Here is an 18,074-nt window from a genome sequence, read left to right as displayed (position 1 = left end):
AGTGAGGGGCCCAAAACTGAACACAGGAATCGAGGTGCGGCCTCACCAGGGCCGAGTACAGGGGTAAGATCCCTTCCCTGTCCCTGCTGGCCACGCTAGTGCTGACACAAGCCAGGATGCCATTGGCCTTCTTGGCCCCCTGGGCACACTGCTGGCCTCTGTTCAGCCGGCTGTCAGTCAACACCCCCAGGTCCCTCTCTGACTGGCAGCTCTCCAGCCACTCCTCCCCAAGCCTGTAGCGCTGCTGGGGGTTGTTGTGGCCCAAGGGCAGCCCCCGGCATTTGGCCTTATGGAAACTCCTCCAGTTGGCCTCAGCCCATGGCTCCAGCCTGTCCAGGTCTCTCTGCAGAGCCTCCCTACCCTCGAGCAGATCAACACTCCCACCCAACTGGGTGTCATCTGCAAACTGACTGAGGGTGCACTCGATCCCCTCGTCCAGATCATCGATAAAGATGTTAAACAGGAGAGGCCCCAAAACTGAGCCCTGGGGGACCCACTAGTGACTGGCTGCCAACTGGATTTAACTCCATTCACCACAACTCTTTGGGCCCGACTATCCAGACAGTTTTTTACCCAGCAAAGCATGTGCCCATCCAAGCCACGAGCAGCCAGTTTTGCCAGGAGAAAGCTGTGGGAAATGGTGTCAAAAGCCTTACTGAAGTCAAGTAAACAACATCCACAGCCTTTCCCTCATCCAATAAGCAGCTCACCCTGTCGTAGAAGGAGATCAGGTTTGTCAGGCAGGACCTGCCTTTCATAAACCCATGCTGACTGGGCCTGAGTATCTGGTTGTCCCTCATGTGTTGTATGATGGCACTCAGGATGAGCTGCTCCATCAGCTTCCCAGGCACCGAAGTCAAGCTGACAGGCCTGTAATTTCCCGGATCATCCTTCTGACCCTTCTTATATATGGGTGTCACACTGGCCAATTTCCAGTCAGTCAGGACATCCCCGGTCTGCCAGGACTGCTGGTAAATGATGGAAAGTGGCCTGGCGAGCACCCCAGCCAGCTCCTTCAGCACTCTCGGGTGTATCCCATTGGTCCCATAGACTTGAGTGGGTCTGTGTGATGCAGTAGGTCGCTGACTGTCTCCTCCTGGAATGTGGGGAGTTCGTTCTCCCAGTCTCTGTCTTCTGGCTGAGGAGGCTGGATTCCCTAAGTACAACTGGTCTTGCTATTAAAGACTGAGGCAAAGAAGGCGTTAAGCACCTCAGCTTTTCCTCATCACTTGTTACCATGTTTCGTCCTGTGTCTAGGAGGGGATGGAGGCTCTCCCTGCTCTGTCTTTTGCTACTGACATAGAAACATTTCATGTTGTCCTTGATTGCTGAAGCCAGATTAATTTCCAGCTGGGCTTTAGACCTCCTGATTTCTGCCCTCCGTAGCCTCACAGCATCTTTGTAATCACTGTGTGTGGCTAGCCCCTTCTAAAAGCTGTAAGCTCTCCTTTTCTCCCTGAGTTGCAAAGCTCCCTGTTCAGCCAGGGTGGTCTTCTCTGGCATTGGCTTCTCTTAGAGCACCTGGGGACAGCCTGCTCCTGTGCCATTAACACTTCCTTCTTAAAGAGTATCCAGCATTCCTGTACCCCTATACCCTTCAGGACTGTCTCCCAAGGGATTCTGTCAAGCAGGTGCCCAAACAAGACCAAGTCAGCTCTTTGAAAGTCCAGGATGTCAGTTGTGCTGCCCCCTCTCCTGATCTGCCTAAGAATAGAGAACTCTATTATTTCATGATTGCTGCACCCTAGTTGGCCTTCAACCACCACCTCATCCAGCAGTCCTCTGTTTACAAAGAGGATGTCCAGCAGGGCACCTTCTCTGGTCAGTTCACTCCAGCTGCATCAGGAAGTTATGTCCCACACATTCCAGGAATCTCTGGGACTGATCCTGCTCTGCTGTGTTGTACTTCCAGCAGATGTCTGGGAAGTTAAAGTCTCCCACAAGAACCAAGGGCAAGCAATCGTGAGATTTCATATAAATGCCTATAAAATTTCATCCACCTCTCTGTCCTGAGTGGATGGCCTATAGTAGACTCCTAGTACAACATCTGCCCTGTTGGCCTTCTCCCTGATTCCAACGCAAAGACGTTCCACCCTGTCTTCACTACAGTTATACTCAAAGCGATCGTAACAGTCCCTGACATACAGCGCCACCCCACCACTTCTCCTTCCTTGTCTATCCCTCCTAAAGTGAATTTACTTGTCACTGAAGTATTTAGTTGCTTAAGAACATTAAAAGGCACCTCTGGGGCATATGCTGAGGTGGAATTGTGACACAGGGCAGTGGATGTATGTTATTTTAAATGGACCGTACTTCACCTTTTTTGGTTATTTGCCTGGTTGTGTAGTGTGACTGTTGAGAGCAATCAACGCTAGCTCACTAGTGAGCCTGTGTGGGACAAATGCTTTGGGTTTTATAGAGGAATCTTGACTGGAGAGGGGTTCTCCAATACTTTTGGAAGGAAAATAATTGTGAGAAGTTGTTGTTTCCAATTGCCTTGTGACCACTAACAGGTGTAGTTTTTTAAGTTAACAAAGCAGAGTGAAGTCACTGACAGACCCTTTCAGTGAGTGATCTTGAAACAGCACAGGCCTGAATTCAAGCCACTGGTTTCCCTTTACCACATAAGGGAAACATCTTTTCAAGCTTAGAATTTAAGATTATATAATTTCTGGCTTTCAGCTAAACACATGTGGGACTAAAGTTATGATTAATTTTAACTTGACCTGTAGGATATATTGCTGGGTTTGTTCTGCTTCAACTTTAATCTTCCTGAAGGAGAATCTAGTGAATTAAATGCTGTATTAGTGTTTGCAAACCTTATTATATTTCTTATTTATCTTTGCTACAAGTAACATGAATAATATATGCTCAGGTTCATTTAGCAAAAGAATTAAAAATACTGCATTAACTCCAGTAATAAATGCTCTAATTATATTGCTCCTGAATGGATATGGTCAACATTTTTTTAACAATAGAAATTGTGAAAAAACAGAGCTTAGAAAAGGAAAGAGTAGAATCTATTTACAAATTAGTCTAGTTTATTAAATACATGCCTGACCTTATTTTGAAGCAGCATTTTTATTTTGGTTCAGAACAGTTTTAAAGGTTTTACATAGAAGGAATAAATTTGAAAATAAAAGAATCACATGTTTAAGATTTTGGGTTTGTGTCTCCAGTTCACCAACTGAGTCAAATTCCATTATTTGCCCACTTCTGCTCTTGATTGCTTCCTATTTTGTGGTCATCATCAAATTAGTTTTTCATATGTTACAGGGAATATATATAAGATAGATGAAAAGGAGGGGGGGAAATTTTAACTTCAAACCTTAACCAGCCTAAAAGAAAAGGAAAGGCTTTGCTTGCTGGCTGGTATATGCAGAGTGGTGCACGTTGAAAGACTTGTCTATGGAAGGAGCAGATGTGAGAACCACCCAGAGTGGCATGGTGTGAGCGTCCCTGAAAACAAAGCTGTTTCATGGGCTTGTAATCATTAAATCATTTAGGTTGGAAAGGACCTTTAAGGTCATTGAGTCCAACTCTTAACCCAACACTGCCAAATCCACCACTAAACTTTGTTCTTAAGCACCACATCTGCATGTCTTTTAAATGATGGGCAACATGGCATGGCATGTAGAAGGGATGTGTTTTAACATGAAATCTATTATTTACCATAGCTTTCAGTTTAGAAAAAACAACTTTTCCCAACAGCTTTTAGAGGCTGTATCTGTTGCACTGTTTTACGTGTCCTTCAAAAGGCTGACAAAGTCAGCAACTAAACAATCCCAAATCGGCTTTTTTGAGTACATATTGCACTAATATAATTCTCAGACATGTCAGGGCATTCTCTAACAACATTTTCCAGGGGCTTACTGGAACATTTGTTAGGCTGATTTGTGGAGCCTCAGCTTGAATGTTTGTTTCCTTTCCTATTCCATGCAGTTTACTCTATAATTTATTATAGTCAAAGCTCATGCTGCCAGGACAGTCCTAGACCTAGCAGGCAGAGAATTCTTGCTTGTGAAGAGAGAAGGTGATGAATAGTCATGCTTCTCTGACTGTCCCTGCTCCTGCTTCATCCCAATGCAGACCCTGGCAGCCTCAGCGTATGCATGGCTTTAACTCCCACCTTACTAGCTCATGATTCAGTAGGGCATCCTATCCAATTCTGATGCCATTTCCTTTTCTGTGACAACATTTCTCATTTTTTTGCTCTTTAGGTAAGCATTGATAAACTACAAATTGATGGCAGCAATCAAGTGTGCTGTATTTTCCTTGCAGATACCTGCAACAAACAGTTTTATTAATGATTTTTTCTGTCTGGGAAAGTTTAAAGCATTTACATCACAGGCTGTTTTCTAGAGTATATACAAACTAGTCCACAGATCTGTTCTAAACTACAATTTGCTTTATGCTTGCAAAAGTAGTTCATAACCTCATTGTTTATTACAGCCATGTAATTGAAATATTAGAAGATAGATTCATGAAAGGCAGGGTTTTTTTTAATGCTTTAGCTTGTGGAGCATGAAGAGGTATGTAGCCCCACAATGACACCTGTTCTCTGATTTCATTTCTGCTATTTTCCTGTGCAGATAAAATAAATCAGTCGTGTTGGCATTTATTTTGCAATACTGGGACTCAATCTCATAATTAAATGGTTTGCATGAGGAAATACCCACTCTTTTCTATAATTGTTATCTGCTAGTCAGTATATTATTTAAACTGGAGAGAAATGTGTTGCTGTTCTCTTTAGACATGCTTTTCATGTTACTCAGTTACCTTGTCCTCTTTGTACCACTCCCTCCCTGCACATTCTTGCTCCATGCTTGGTCAGCAGCAGCACTCAAGAACTGATCAAGCTGAAAGCTAACCCGATGCACCCTGGAAAAATGTTTGGCTTGTTCCTGCTGTTCAATTAATTTTGTCAGTTTTTGTGGGGTTTTTTGGCATGTCTTCATTTGTTTATGTCAGTTTATTACTCATTTCTTGCTACTTAGTCATAAGTTGATATTTCTGTCCAAATAATGAGCCTGGAGTAGGAAAACAGTAATACGTTTGCCTGGATATTCTGCTGCAGTTGAACTATATTTAATGTTTTTTTGTAAATTTGGTTTAGGATTCCAGTTGTCTGTCAAAAAAACTAGGAAAAAGAAACTCAAAGGGGGTAAAAACACTGATGATGGTAAATAGTTTTAGACTGGAATTTGATTTAACTTTGGAAAGTCTCATGGAATTGCTCAGCAGATGGATCAGTGGAGGGAAGGAAGGTATTAAGGAACCCAGCTGCCTTATTTCTGGTGAACCCAGAAACACCCGCGATGACTGACTTGTTTCTGGTCTGGCAGAATATACAGGGAAGAAACAGCAGTGAAGGGAAACAAATCTTAATTTTCACGTTAGGTAAACTAGATTGGTACTTAAGTATCAGGAAATAATTCAGTATGTGCTGCTTGTCCAGATCACAGGGGTATGGCAAGGCTCATGGAAGGTCCTTGGCTGATTTTCCTGAACTTGCCAGCTAAGTGGAGTGCCGGTCTGCTAGCAAGAACAGTCATGCCCGAGGAATGACATGTGACAGATCTCCTTCTCCTTTGTAGCAGGGGTGAACTTGGTTAATACATTTGCAAGTTGGTCTGATCTGAGCCAGCATATAATTGTGCTGCTTCTTGTTCATAGTCTGTTACCTGGTTTGAAAGAAAGGAAAGGAATGGGGGGGTGGGGGGAGGAAAAAGCAATCCTCTTTTTTAAAAAAAAACAACGCACACCACATTAATATTTTTTTTAGAAATTTCAAAGCATATAATTTAGTTTAAGAATTAATGAAAAGTAAGATGATCCCACTACAGCATTTTTGTTAATTATAATGATTAAAAAAAATAGCTTGAAGATTAATTCCTTTGAGATATTGATAGTATTTTAACTGAGTGACTGAGTGGAGAGGGGAAATACCTGATGGTGTGGTATCTTCTGTGATGTAGCTATATTGGAAAAGTCATCTACTGTAGTGATTAAAAATGGATAAGGTGTTTGGGTTTGTAAATCACCAATATGTTGACATATAGATAAAAACAATAGAAATTTGTGATATCTTTGTTTCAGTTAACTATTGACCTTATGACAATGTACTTGTGATATGGCAACATATTCTGAGATCAAATGGAGATGCAGAGTTTATTATAACTCTGTATATCAAACTCCCAATGATGGAGAATGCTACCATTCTTATCATACAATAACCCTGAAATCTTTATTGTTACTAACTTCTACTTTTTGGCATCAATAGCAACTTCCATGTTTTAGGATCTTAAAGTGGCATTAATTTCAGGTAGAAAATTTTTACTTTTCAATGTATTTCCAACTTCATATCTCTAAGAATAATTCTATGTATACACCTTTGCTGAGCAAAATAGGGTTGCTCCTGTTTTGAGATATTATTTTAAAATCCTAGATTTTGTTAGATGTAAGTATATATGATAGTGAGGCTTCTGATGGATGTTTTGTAATGGTATGAAACTGCAAAATATTGGTAAAATATATGTCAAGTAATGAGTGAACTCTTGTAAGAAAATGAAATTTCTCTGCAGTATCCAGTATGGCTCTGAGTATTGCTTTGGATCCTCAGTAGCTTTTAACTGGAAGGACACTTTTGAAACATGACTTTGAGAGCAGTCTTGCTTATAAATAGAAATAAACTACAGAAGTTTAAGGGTTTTTTTAAAGCTTTTTTTCCAACTCTATCTGAAACTACATCAATACAAATTTTATTACTTAAGGTACCTTCCAAATTTGTTAGTCTTTGATCAAGCAAGTCTTGGAAGTATTTCACACTGTGATACATTTCCCATATAGACTATCACATTTGTCTGTTTCTCTCTCTCTTTTTTTTTTTTTTTTTTTTTTTTTTTTTAACTGTCAGCAATCTTGCCATGTTTAAGCTTTTTAGTCTGCCATTTTCTATATATACAATATATTCATACTCCTTATAAATCTCTGGTTTCTTATGGCATGCTGGCTTCCCCACTAATATTTTAATTGACTTTGTAACTTACACTACATTTCACTCTTATTTTTGGTCTAAATCTCCTCTTATTTTTTTATCACTGGAAAAATAATTTGTGTTTAGGATCTGTAACTGTAAGAACTTTAGAGTTTTACTTTGCATTTCTAATACCCGTTCTTTATCTGTTTTAGCATCTCCCTGTATTCTTCCCAGTGTTCTTTACTTCCTATTTTCTTGTAAGTATAGCATATTCTATTTTTCCCCTCAGTTCCTATTGACCTGTTTAACCATGTGGAGTTAATTGAAGCTACATCTCACTCCTGAAGAAATTAATTCAATTACTGTTTAAGTTTAATTCCATTTATACACCCTCTCCTTACGACTGGGGTATTTTGCTATTTGTCTAAAAAGTATTTAATGCAATATCTTTTTACATAACACATCTGTCTAAAATTGCACAGCATTCATCCTGGTAGAAATTAAATTTGAATTCCATTTGCTGATACTGTCCTGTTTCTATTTTCTTTATTCCTTTTGTTTAGTGGTTGGAATCTCACTTGAACAGGTGGGTCCCTGGCAGGTTTCAGGAAACAACCAGTCAAGTAATTCATCAATCATTTTGTCTCATCCATGACATGTTTTAAATGGTTTCTTAATTAAAATTGAGTTCACAATTGTGACTAGTTATGTACTAGTCCCATTATTTTTGTGTACACAGTCTTTGCTTTACTTAATAGTAATTCTTCTGTCTTTCATGTAGTGACATCCTCTGATAATTTTGGGTTTTCTGTGCATTCTTAATGGATTGTTTCCTAAGGCAAGATTCAGCATTTTAGGCATCTGCTGTATCTAAAGATTTTCAGAGCGCATCACCCATGAACCATGTCTTAGTAAATATAAGTCCAAGCACAGCTTTATGAACTTACCACTGAACATCTGAGTCTCCAGTGGAGGACTTTGGAATTGCAGCAATTGGAGTTGCAACAATTCCCAAGCCCAAAATTCAAATGGAGATTTCACACACACACACACACCCCACCACCCCACCCCCCGCCATGTTTTCTCAAATTACCAGGTTGTGGACTGAAGTCCTTCCATGCACCTGCAGTGATAGTATTTTTAAACAAAATATACAAATTGACTATTGAACTATGATCATACCAGTATGACTTCTGTGAAAAGATATGCTCCTATGTCCACCTCCAAATAGTCAAATAAATCTTACTTTCCTATTGCTAGCTACACAAGCTATAAAATTCTGAGGCCACTGCACACTTTGATTTAAAGCATCAGATGTGATATACTTTGTTCTTGGTTTTGTGTAGCAGCAGGCATTATGATACCTAACTAAGCCTCCCTTGGCTTTGGTGCGGTTGGTAGTAGTTGCTAAATCCTACACTCTGAGTTAGATCTTAACGGGTTTGTCTGTCTTAAACTTGTTCTGAAATTTGCCTTAAACTACATTGGTTTTTCTGTTGTGTTGGTGTTTCTTTTTTTCTCTGCCACATCTGTAACTTCCCAATTTCTTGAATTTTTTTGTCCCTTCAAAATTTCAGCCTCCTACTACTAGTCTTCATAATCTCTTAGAGGCTGTGGTTTCATATTAATATATTGGTGCTACTGAAACAATGCCCCACTTAAATATCATAGTGCTTATTCCATTGCTTAATTAGCTGTCTCTTCTATCCAGCAATACTATCAATATTGCTAATTGTACTTTAATTTAGATACATATAATTTCTGTAAAGAAAAAAATCCAGTAATTCATAAAAGCAGATTTTTACAGGGGAAAGTAGTTTTGGGGGGATTGGGACCACCTGTAACTAATAATCCTGGCTTCTATACTGACTCATTCTGTAGCCTGAGGGAAGCCAGTTTTGCAGCTCTGCACCATTTTCTATGTATGGCAGCATGTGTTAACTACTTAATTAGTGCTTTATGGAGTTATCAGTTTAGGCTTTTTGTCTGTGAGATTTTCCCTTTGATAGACAGTTCATAAATATGACAACAGTCAATGAAGTAGAAAGCCTAAGGTCTTAAAGAGAAGTTGATTGCTTTCCTCAGCAGTATGAAGAACATGCACCCAAACACACTACCCATGCATGTGTGATCCATCCTGCTGTGTAAAGGCAGCTCACTGCCTCCAGTTCCTCCCAGCTGCTAGCTGAGATTTGGAGCACTGCCTTCTCTGTTCACTGCTTTCAGCTGTGGTTATTTTCTTGTGATTTATCCTGGGCATGTTTTTGCTTGTTTACCATTATATTCTTGACTTTAAAATTTAATGAAAATGTGTTCTTATGTTGGGCATTTTCCCAAGACTCATAACCATCTTCAAGATCTTTGCTATCTCTGCAAATCCCCCAAGGTGGAGAACTATACCATTTGTACTGGGGTCAAGCTGTGGGGCAAGATAATGCAAAGACAAATGACTCCTGTGTTTTCTAGTAGTTGCCTGCAGTGATAGAGGACAAAACCTGATTGATGGGGGATATCATGTAAGTTTTCCTCATGGAAAGCAACTGATCCAAGTGGTATCCTACTGTTGACTTTAGGACGTGGGGTGGGGGTGTGTGGTGGTGGTATTTGGTTGTTTGGATTTTTAAAATTTGTATTATTTAATATAGGAAGAATAAATAATTAAGAATAAATAATTCTGGGTATTCTCCATGAGTTCTTGAATTCAGGCATGTCCTCGCATACTTGCTGATCCTAGTTAGTATTGCCAAAAAACAAACAGGAGAGATCATATACAGCTTCAGAGCACAGATTGTATTTACTTACTCCTTTCCATCATACCTCATTTTAGCTGTTGTCAGTACATCATATTTGGGATTTATTCCTCTTCAACAATATAAAAGGACAAATTTGGCAAGGTAATACTGTTCTGAATTACTTTTTCAGTTCAGAGCATCTAACTATCCAGCACCTGTCACATGGGATACCCAAAGATACCTTTCATCATCCTGCTTTTAATGTGAGCTTCTTTTCCCAGAATACTGGGAAACCTGGTGGAGAGATTGCCTGTAGAACAATTTGTGAATGCTTCTTTAGATGTGGTGTACATAGCAGTGGTGTGCTTTGCCTAAAAGCAGGGTCTTTCAGAAATCTTCTTGTTTCAAATCCTTTACTCTCCAGTGGAGACTACTTTCCTTTGAGTACCTCTGAATCATAAGTAAGAACCATGCATTTCTGAATGTGCCATTCATCAGAGGACTCTAGAGCTGTGTTTGTGATTCTCTGAGACCTCTAGACTTCTTTTCACTCATACTTTCTCCCTCTGGTGTCTGCCCAGCTCTGCTGATTTTTGCTCTGCAACTCTTCAGGCAGCAGAAGTGGCCAGGGAGCTAACTAGCCCTCTTGCTTAGGTGCAACGCTTGGGACTAAATACCCAGCGCTGCAATATTCAGGTTTTTTCTAAGAGGTACCCAGAAGCCTTGAGTGGAGACTCAAGAGGAGACTCCTTTGTTCTTCTCCTTTGCACCCCAGCCAGTTATTTCTGTCAACGTCAGTAATTTTTGTTAAGAGGGTGCTGCGGTAGAACAGCTTGCCCATGTTAGTAGCAGCCAGCTACACTATATATTGCAGGTTACCCAGGTACAGAGTATATAGCTGGCCATGTACTTGTGTGCTGGAAGATGGCCTCTCTGCTGCAAGATAGTAGGGCTTCAGGTAATTTATTCTTTGACCATCTCTTAGTGAGCCTGTTGGTGAATACAACCTGGAGGTTGAGACATCTTCTATTAATAGCAGACATTAGACAGTGTCTGGAAAGACACTTGTACCACTCAGAGCTTGGAGTCTCCTGTAAAGCTGAATACATATGTCAGTGTCCTGAACCTCTGAAAGTCCTCTAGTCCTCTTTGTCTAATACTTTTCTGCATTGAAATGCCAAATATTTTTGTGAGCAGTTGTGAATGGAGCTCTAGCAAACTGTGGTATTGAAAGCCTCATCTATGTGATAAAAATGAAATGTGAATACTTATTGACATCTTATTTTCAAAAAGAAGGTAAATTAAACTATTCTGACCCCATCTATCTCAATCTCATTAATAATTTAGCTAACATATTTTAGAAAGCTTTCATGTCCTTACAAGAATTATGTCATGTGTATGTGGCACCTGTATGTTTGTGTCTATACTGAAAACTGCCTGGGATGTCTGTTGGCTGTATCTGTTCTAAGCTAGCCTTACATTAGGGCACTCTTATTCCACAGGAAGAGAGACATTTTTTAGATCACTTTGGGGATTGGACTAAATTGCAATGAAGTGCTCTTAATATAGAATGTGTTCACCTTAGGAGTTAGTGTGAAATAGCTGGGTATACTTCAAGTTTAAACCTTAGCCTATTTTGCGATAGCTTTCCTCTATAGATGAGCCCCAAGAGATGTCCTTACTTAACTCTCAAATTTCAGAGCATTTCAAATGAACACTGCGTATCATAATGTGCAGCTCTGAGGATATCAATATATTTGGGTTTTTCCTTATGAAATGTTCCCAGTACTCAAAAAGGAGTCTGTAACCTGGGGAAGGTTTTTCTTATTTGTGAGAAAAAGAAATACAATTAACTCTTTGCTTCCCCCGTCAAATACTTTGGTACATGCTACTGTGAAATATGGCTGGGATTTCTTGACTGGAGTAGTATCAGAGGCACTTAGGAATTTTTACATATATTTTTTCCTTACTGCCACCTTGAATAACAGCTAAAATGGTGAGAATTATCATGTGCATTGTTTTCTATTTGTCAGTAGTATCCCAACTATAGATTCAATGGAAGAAAAATCTCTAAAATGAGTCTAAGATGACAGTGGAAGGGGAGACAGAGCAAGCAATCCTAATTTATCTTTATGCCACGATAAAGGAGAAAAAGAATTTGCTTACCTGAGGAGTGTTTGTTTTATATATTTCTGGTGAAATAATAAGACCAGAGATGTATTTGGAAAGCCTTTTGCAATTGTTAGGAGAGGGTTGGGGTTTTTTTCCATGGTAAGACTGCGGAAAGTTTACTCGATACCTTATGCATAAAAATGCACAGTTCATTTTTGAAGGTAGTAAAACTTAATCAGACTTTTAAGAGATTTGTTTCCAAATTACCTGTTATTAATGTTATCCTTGTTTGGTTTATGGGTATGGTCTTAACAAGTGTTACAGAATCACAGAATCATCTAGGTTGGAAAGGACCCTGGAGATCATCTAGTCCAATCGTTCTCCTAGCACAGTTCCTACCTACAGCATATCCTTAAGCTCCAAATCGACCCAACTCTTGAACACCGCCAGGGATAGGGACTCCACCACCTCCCTGGGCAGCCCATTCCAACGCCTAACAACCCATTCTGGAAAGAAATGCTTCCTAATATCTAGGCTGAACTTTCCCTGGTGCAACTTGATGCCATTCCCTCTTGTCCTGTCGCTTTCTACTAGGCTAAAGAGGCTCAAACCCATCTCTCTGCAGCTTCCTTTCAGGTAGTTGTTAGGTCTACTATTTTTTTTATTCCCATGTTTTTGAAGTATGAAAACTTTCTTTTATTTCCACTTTATGACTTAAGAATTTTTCTTCTTACAAATCTTTATAGTGACATTTCAAAGGAAGCTGGAAATTTTGATTCCAGAATGTAAGTGCCATAAATACATATACTCAGACAAAAAAATGAGGACATATATAGGTTTTTTAGAACCCTTATTTTGAATTTCTATAATCTGTGCCAATACACTACAATTCTAAGAAATATTTGCTGTGTAATTGCTGAGGCAGAGGTGGAAAAAATACTGGAGACATCCATTGTGTTTGCTTTATGGTATCACTGTCTGGGGTTGGTGTCTCATTGTGTAAAATATTTGATGTAGTGCAGAGTTAAGACTGGAAAAGCTTAACAGTATTTAGAGTTAAAGCTTGCTAGTACATACGAACATGTAAACCACCACTCTTTGTAGGCAAAAAGGGAACATGAGGCAACTGCACTGTACAACTGATGTGAAGTCTTGAGGATTATATATATACAGGGGACTAAACCAGGGAAAGCATAGGAAGGACTTTGGAAAAACTTCCTTCTAGCACTGACTTTTTTTTTTTTTTAATTTTATATTTAAATTTTTTCCCAATCAATTTTGCAGATCAGATTTTTTCCCCTCTGCAGTACTGGAGTTGTAACCAGTTACAATGTTATTTTTGCAGTTAACACTTTAAGAAATTGTTGCTGCTGGTGTTTGTTCATTTGCTTATTCAAGTGGGATGCTTCTCCCGGTGTAGGAGAGGACATGGTTGGTGTGTGAGTGTACAGGAAAGGCATGAGGGTCTCTGAAACTCCTTGTGAGCACCACAGGCTTATCTGAAAATACTGAGTGATTTTGTGATTAAAATGAGATTACTTTCAGCACAGATGAATGCCAAGCAATGAGGAAGGGACAAAACGGACTTTTATGCAAAACTATGCCTATAGCAAAACATAAAACCATGCCTGGACAATGACTGGTTCATGACTACGTGTTACTGCTTAGGAAAAGGGCATTGCGTTTGTTCTGGGTAGTTTTCTGCAAACACCTGCTCAGTGCTAGTTTAAAAAAAAAAGAATAAAAAAGAAAAATTCAACAAAAATTTTTAGAAAATATTATGGAAAAGGAGTAGAGGACAAAAGAGGATTTGAATACGCCATGTTATAAATCCCCATTTTAAACATTTTGTGCCATTTTGGACCCTGTTCCAAGATTTAGTAGAAGAGGAAGAGGCGTGGAGAAGAATGACAGCCTTGGGCTGGCTTCTGGAAGATGAAAGGGTAAAGAAGATTGGGACTAATCAATCTGGAGAAGGGATGTGATGAAAAGGATGAAGAAAGTAAAGATATATGTTGCAGAATTTACTGCCAAAAGATACTTTGGAAGACCATAGTGGTTTCAAAAGTAAATGGAATAATCCTATGGGGGATAAGGATTTAATTACATGGGTTTGGGTGTGGCCTATGGTTCTGGGCACGCAAATTTTAGGATTCACTGAATTTCTGGTGCCTGGAGTTGAGGAAGATACTCAGGTAACATCCTTCACACCTCATATCTTCTTATGCTTGTTCCTTAGACACCTGTGCTAAGCCTTTCTGAAACAGCATACTCTGTCAGACAAACCTTTGAATTCAGACCACCACTGCTAGTGCATGTGTACTCAAAAAGAAGCATGCAAAAAGAGGCTTGGCTGCTTCTGCAGCACCTTTTTGGATGTGTCCCCAGTGTTGTTGCAGGGAGGGGAGTGTTTGTATTCAAGGCTTGCTATGTAAGCTAAACAGAACTTCTCAAGAATTTGGGAGACAGTAACAGTGAGGCATGAATAGCTTGGAGAAGGAGCTTGGTATATTAACTTTTGGATTGTTGTGAGGTTGTGTGTTACTTGTTTTGATTTTAACTCTGTTTATCTAGATGTCTGGCATTGTGCGTTTTAACTGTTATCCCCCTCAGATTTTGGTGAGGTGGCTTTTTTCTGTCTTTTGCCAGCGGAATGGGGATGACGATACCTTTGCTGTTCTGCCCCTTTTCCAACTTATGTATTTTGCATCTGTTTTCCTTTTGAATAAGACCAGTTCCTTTCGTTGCCCGTAGGTTGTTGTTTGTTTTTTTTTTTTCTCTAAGAGCAGCTGCATGAAAATGGTGACTATTACCAAGTTTTGATCAGCAGCTGCAAAACCAAGCAGTTCTCTTAATTTTATTTTGCATCTGTATGGTGAAGCTTTGCGCAGCAGTAGTATGTCTTCACCTTTGAGAAGATCACGTTGCGTTAACAGTTTGCAGTTGGGATTTTTTTTTGACTAGAAGAGATGTTTACCTCTTAAACCAATTTCTGCATTAGTTGACAATATCCAGGGTAAATTGTCTTTTTTCCAAGCCCTTACTGTTTTTGGAAGGCTCAGTTTGAAAGGAGAAGGCTGTGGTATTTTGTGTGTCTTTGCTATGCTGTGTCCATTAATGTATTAAACTGCTTTTGTTTGTTATGAAATCTGTATTTCAAAATTGTAAAATACAGTTGTAATTAACCTGAAAATAAGTAACCTCAGTGCAAAATCTTCATGTGAGGAAATCTATAGAAATACAGTTAATCCTCTCTGGCACTTTATTTTTTTATTTTCATCATTTGCTGCAACACATGGCCAAGAATGTCTCTTCACTTTTGTGGACCAGATGCTAAAAGAAAGAGCCCCCTATGCTTTATGGTGTAGAAGGTCACAAATTTACAGTGACAATGACAAACATTACTAATGAATGTATTTTAGTTGTTTGTGCCGTTTACTAATTCGTACCAGCTGGCCGAATCTCCCTGCACAGAGGTACAGTTTCTAAAGCCAACAGGTTTTTGATTCCAGTCTAAGTATCCTAAAAGCATATTTACAAGATTCGATGTAGGAGACTTCTTCCACTGAACTGCAGCTGTCCCTTGTTTGTGGTTTGAAATTGCAACTATTGACAAGTGCAGACAGAGTTTACATAAAAACTCAGAAGGTCTCTTGCCAATTCAATAAACATGAAAAGTAGCGTGTGGTGTTTACATATTGGTCTCTCTTGCCAAATGTTTTGTCTCTCAAAGCATATAATCATTGCCTCTTCCATCTCAATAGTAATTTTCTGGTATTTGAGTATGCCTTTGGAAGTACAGGTCATTGGAAAAGATCTACTCAAAGCTCTTACACAAGTTTACTGACTCTTTTGGCTTAGTCTAGTCTATTGTACTCTCCTGGTTCTCCACTTTTGTCACTATTGGCTAGGACAGAATCTTACATCAGGGTTTAGAAATCAGAGGTGACTTCCATTGTTTTAATTTACCTTACCTATGGAAAAACAAACCATTCTGGCCAGTGATACCATTTTGTCTTGTATTGCTAATGAAATATGGGGCGGCAGTGGTGTTCCTGCAAATTCCCTTCGCAGGGAATTCTTTTGTAGGAGAGGAATCAACATAGTGTGGTTTACAAGGGAAAAGTATCAAAAGCATCCCTCATCTATTTCATATTTGTTATGCATCAAATTTTTATTTATTCTGCTGAAACGAAAAAGGAATTTGATAAGCCGTGAAAAATTTAGGAATAAATGTAGAACTTCTGTGACTATATAAAATATTAATTTTCCATTTCATTTTTGTTCACCTCTGTCTCTGAGAGTCATCACAAACTGAATTCAGTTTCTTACTCTTCACTTTAAACAGTTTAAAAAAATCTTGAGTTGTCTTTAACTTCACAAATAGTGATATGGTAAGAGGATTAAGTCACTAATACATCAAGAAAGACTTTTAAAAAGTAAAATAAAACCTTACTGGTTTATGGCTTGTCAGACAACTTGCCTAATTAATCATAACAGATTTATAATCAAATATGTTAAAATATTTGGTATAAAGAATTCATTTATATCTGAAGGCAGTCTCTGAAACACAGAAAAATGTATAATGTTATAAATTTTAATTTCGTTAGTCTTAATATCTCTCTCATACTTCATATGGTTCATAGTAAGCTACACTTGAATAAAGTTAAAATGTGGAGATATAGCATATTCCACTTATTTAGGTGAGGCTGTTTAATGTCTTCATTGGACCCATGTGTGTTTGAAGTATCTTGTAAAAAAAATAAACTTATAAGCATAGCATTACCTGTTATTAGAACTTTAAAAATTTAGCTTCTTCAGAAGGATAATGACAAATTAAGCAAGATCCATCAATGGCATTTAATTAACAACTTATACATGATTTAACTGTACTTTTTAAGACATATGCATGATGTTCTGAAGTTTGTGCAATAAGGGCTGTGGGTTTCCATTAGATTTTAACAAAGTCTTAGACCTCAGTTTTCAGGAAAAGGCTTTCAAAACTTTCCTCTCTCAGCCTGTAACACATTATTCCAACATTTGTAACCCTACTGTCCCCTCCCTTAAACATACTCCATTACTTTAATCTGACAGATTTTGTGGAGATTTTAAATGGAGACTTTAACATAAAGATGGATTATAGATCAAAGATGTTCTCTGATTTTCCTCTGATGAATTCTAGTTATTTGGCATTGTGTTTCTAATGTGGAGTACAGAAAAACCTGTCCCTTCTATGTCATGAGGAATGGCTGTTTACTTGCATGCCTTCAAATTCTGTCCATTTAAGTGACTGGGAACAAGACCAGAAACACATAATGCTCTATTTGCCAGTTCTAATAGCAAAAATTGTTTAGACTTGAGAAATATCTCATTGTCTATGAATTCATTAAAATATCCATCACTGCATGAGTCTTGTTTCCCCTCTCACAGAATTATAGTCTGTATTTCTTCATTTCCATTTTCCCTTAAAGACTGTTATGCTTTATATGATCTTGTCAATCAAATTCTTTATTTGGCTTATTCTAAGTGTCGTTTTCTTCAGTATATTAATTTCTCGTGGCGTTTGAAACAAAAGGCTTCTGCTTTCTCTTTGCAATCTTGATGCTGTTAGACAACTTTAAGATGTTGGAAAGGGAGAAAGGGCATTAACTTACTGAAGTGCATTGCCATTAGGAAAGTTAAATAAACCTTTCTCTCCTAAAAATATATGATGATTGGTCAGTTTGGCTTGTTTAAAATGTATTTTCTCACAACTGTAAAATGAATTTCATGGATCCCTTTGTCACTTTAATTTTGTTCTGTGCACAGTGTCTATTTGTGTAACATTTCAGTAACTTCCAGGGGACTGAATTTCCTATTTACTGTGTGTTCTTAATATGACTAGCATGTCTTCATGCTAATAGGGATTTTTGAAACTGCTGAGCTAATAAAATGTAATTAATAGAATGTTATTGTTTAAAATATTTCCAGGTACATCCACCTTTATGGAAGCATTAGCAGCCAATGGTACAACCAACATACAGACATCTGTAACAGGAGTGACAGCCAGCAAACGAAGGTTTATTGATGACAGGAGAGATCAGCCTTTTGATAAAAGGCTACGTTTCAGCGTGAGACAAACGGAGAGTGCATACCGGTACAGAGACATTGTTGTCAGGAAACAAGATGGATTCACACACATTTTGCTATCAACAAAATCATCTGAAAATAATTCACTAAACCCAGAGGTCAGAACACTTCTGATTGGGGGG

General features: G+C 38.6%; 1 protein-coding gene across 2 annotated transcripts in view; it reads left to right on the top strand.

Annotated features, from left to right (window-relative positions):
- The window catches only part of CDYL (chromodomain Y like), a 73,706-nt gene that overhangs the window by 44,879 nt on the left and 10,753 nt on the right, over window positions 1–18,074 (top strand). The window contains exons 3-4 of one of the 2 annotated variants that reach the window (XM_026843021.1): window positions 7,192–7,236; window positions 17,794–18,050. In XM_026843021.1, coding sequence (XP_026698822.1) covers window positions 7,192–7,236; window positions 17,794–18,050 — 302 coding nt within the window. The remainder of the gene's footprint in view (window positions 1–7,191; window positions 7,237–17,793; window positions 18,051–18,074) is intronic. The other variant, XM_026843022.1, reaches the window with a different exon arrangement.

The sequence above is a fragment of the Athene cunicularia genome (assembly GCF_003259725.1).
Source record: "Athene cunicularia isolate RWA chromosome 2 unlocalized genomic scaffold, athCun1 chr2_part1, whole genome shotgun sequence".
Taxonomy (NCBI): Eukaryota; Metazoa; Chordata; class Aves; order Strigiformes; family Strigidae; genus Athene; species Athene cunicularia.
Note: the sequence above shows the minus strand (reverse complement) of the source record. Positions and strands in the feature narration are given on the sequence as shown.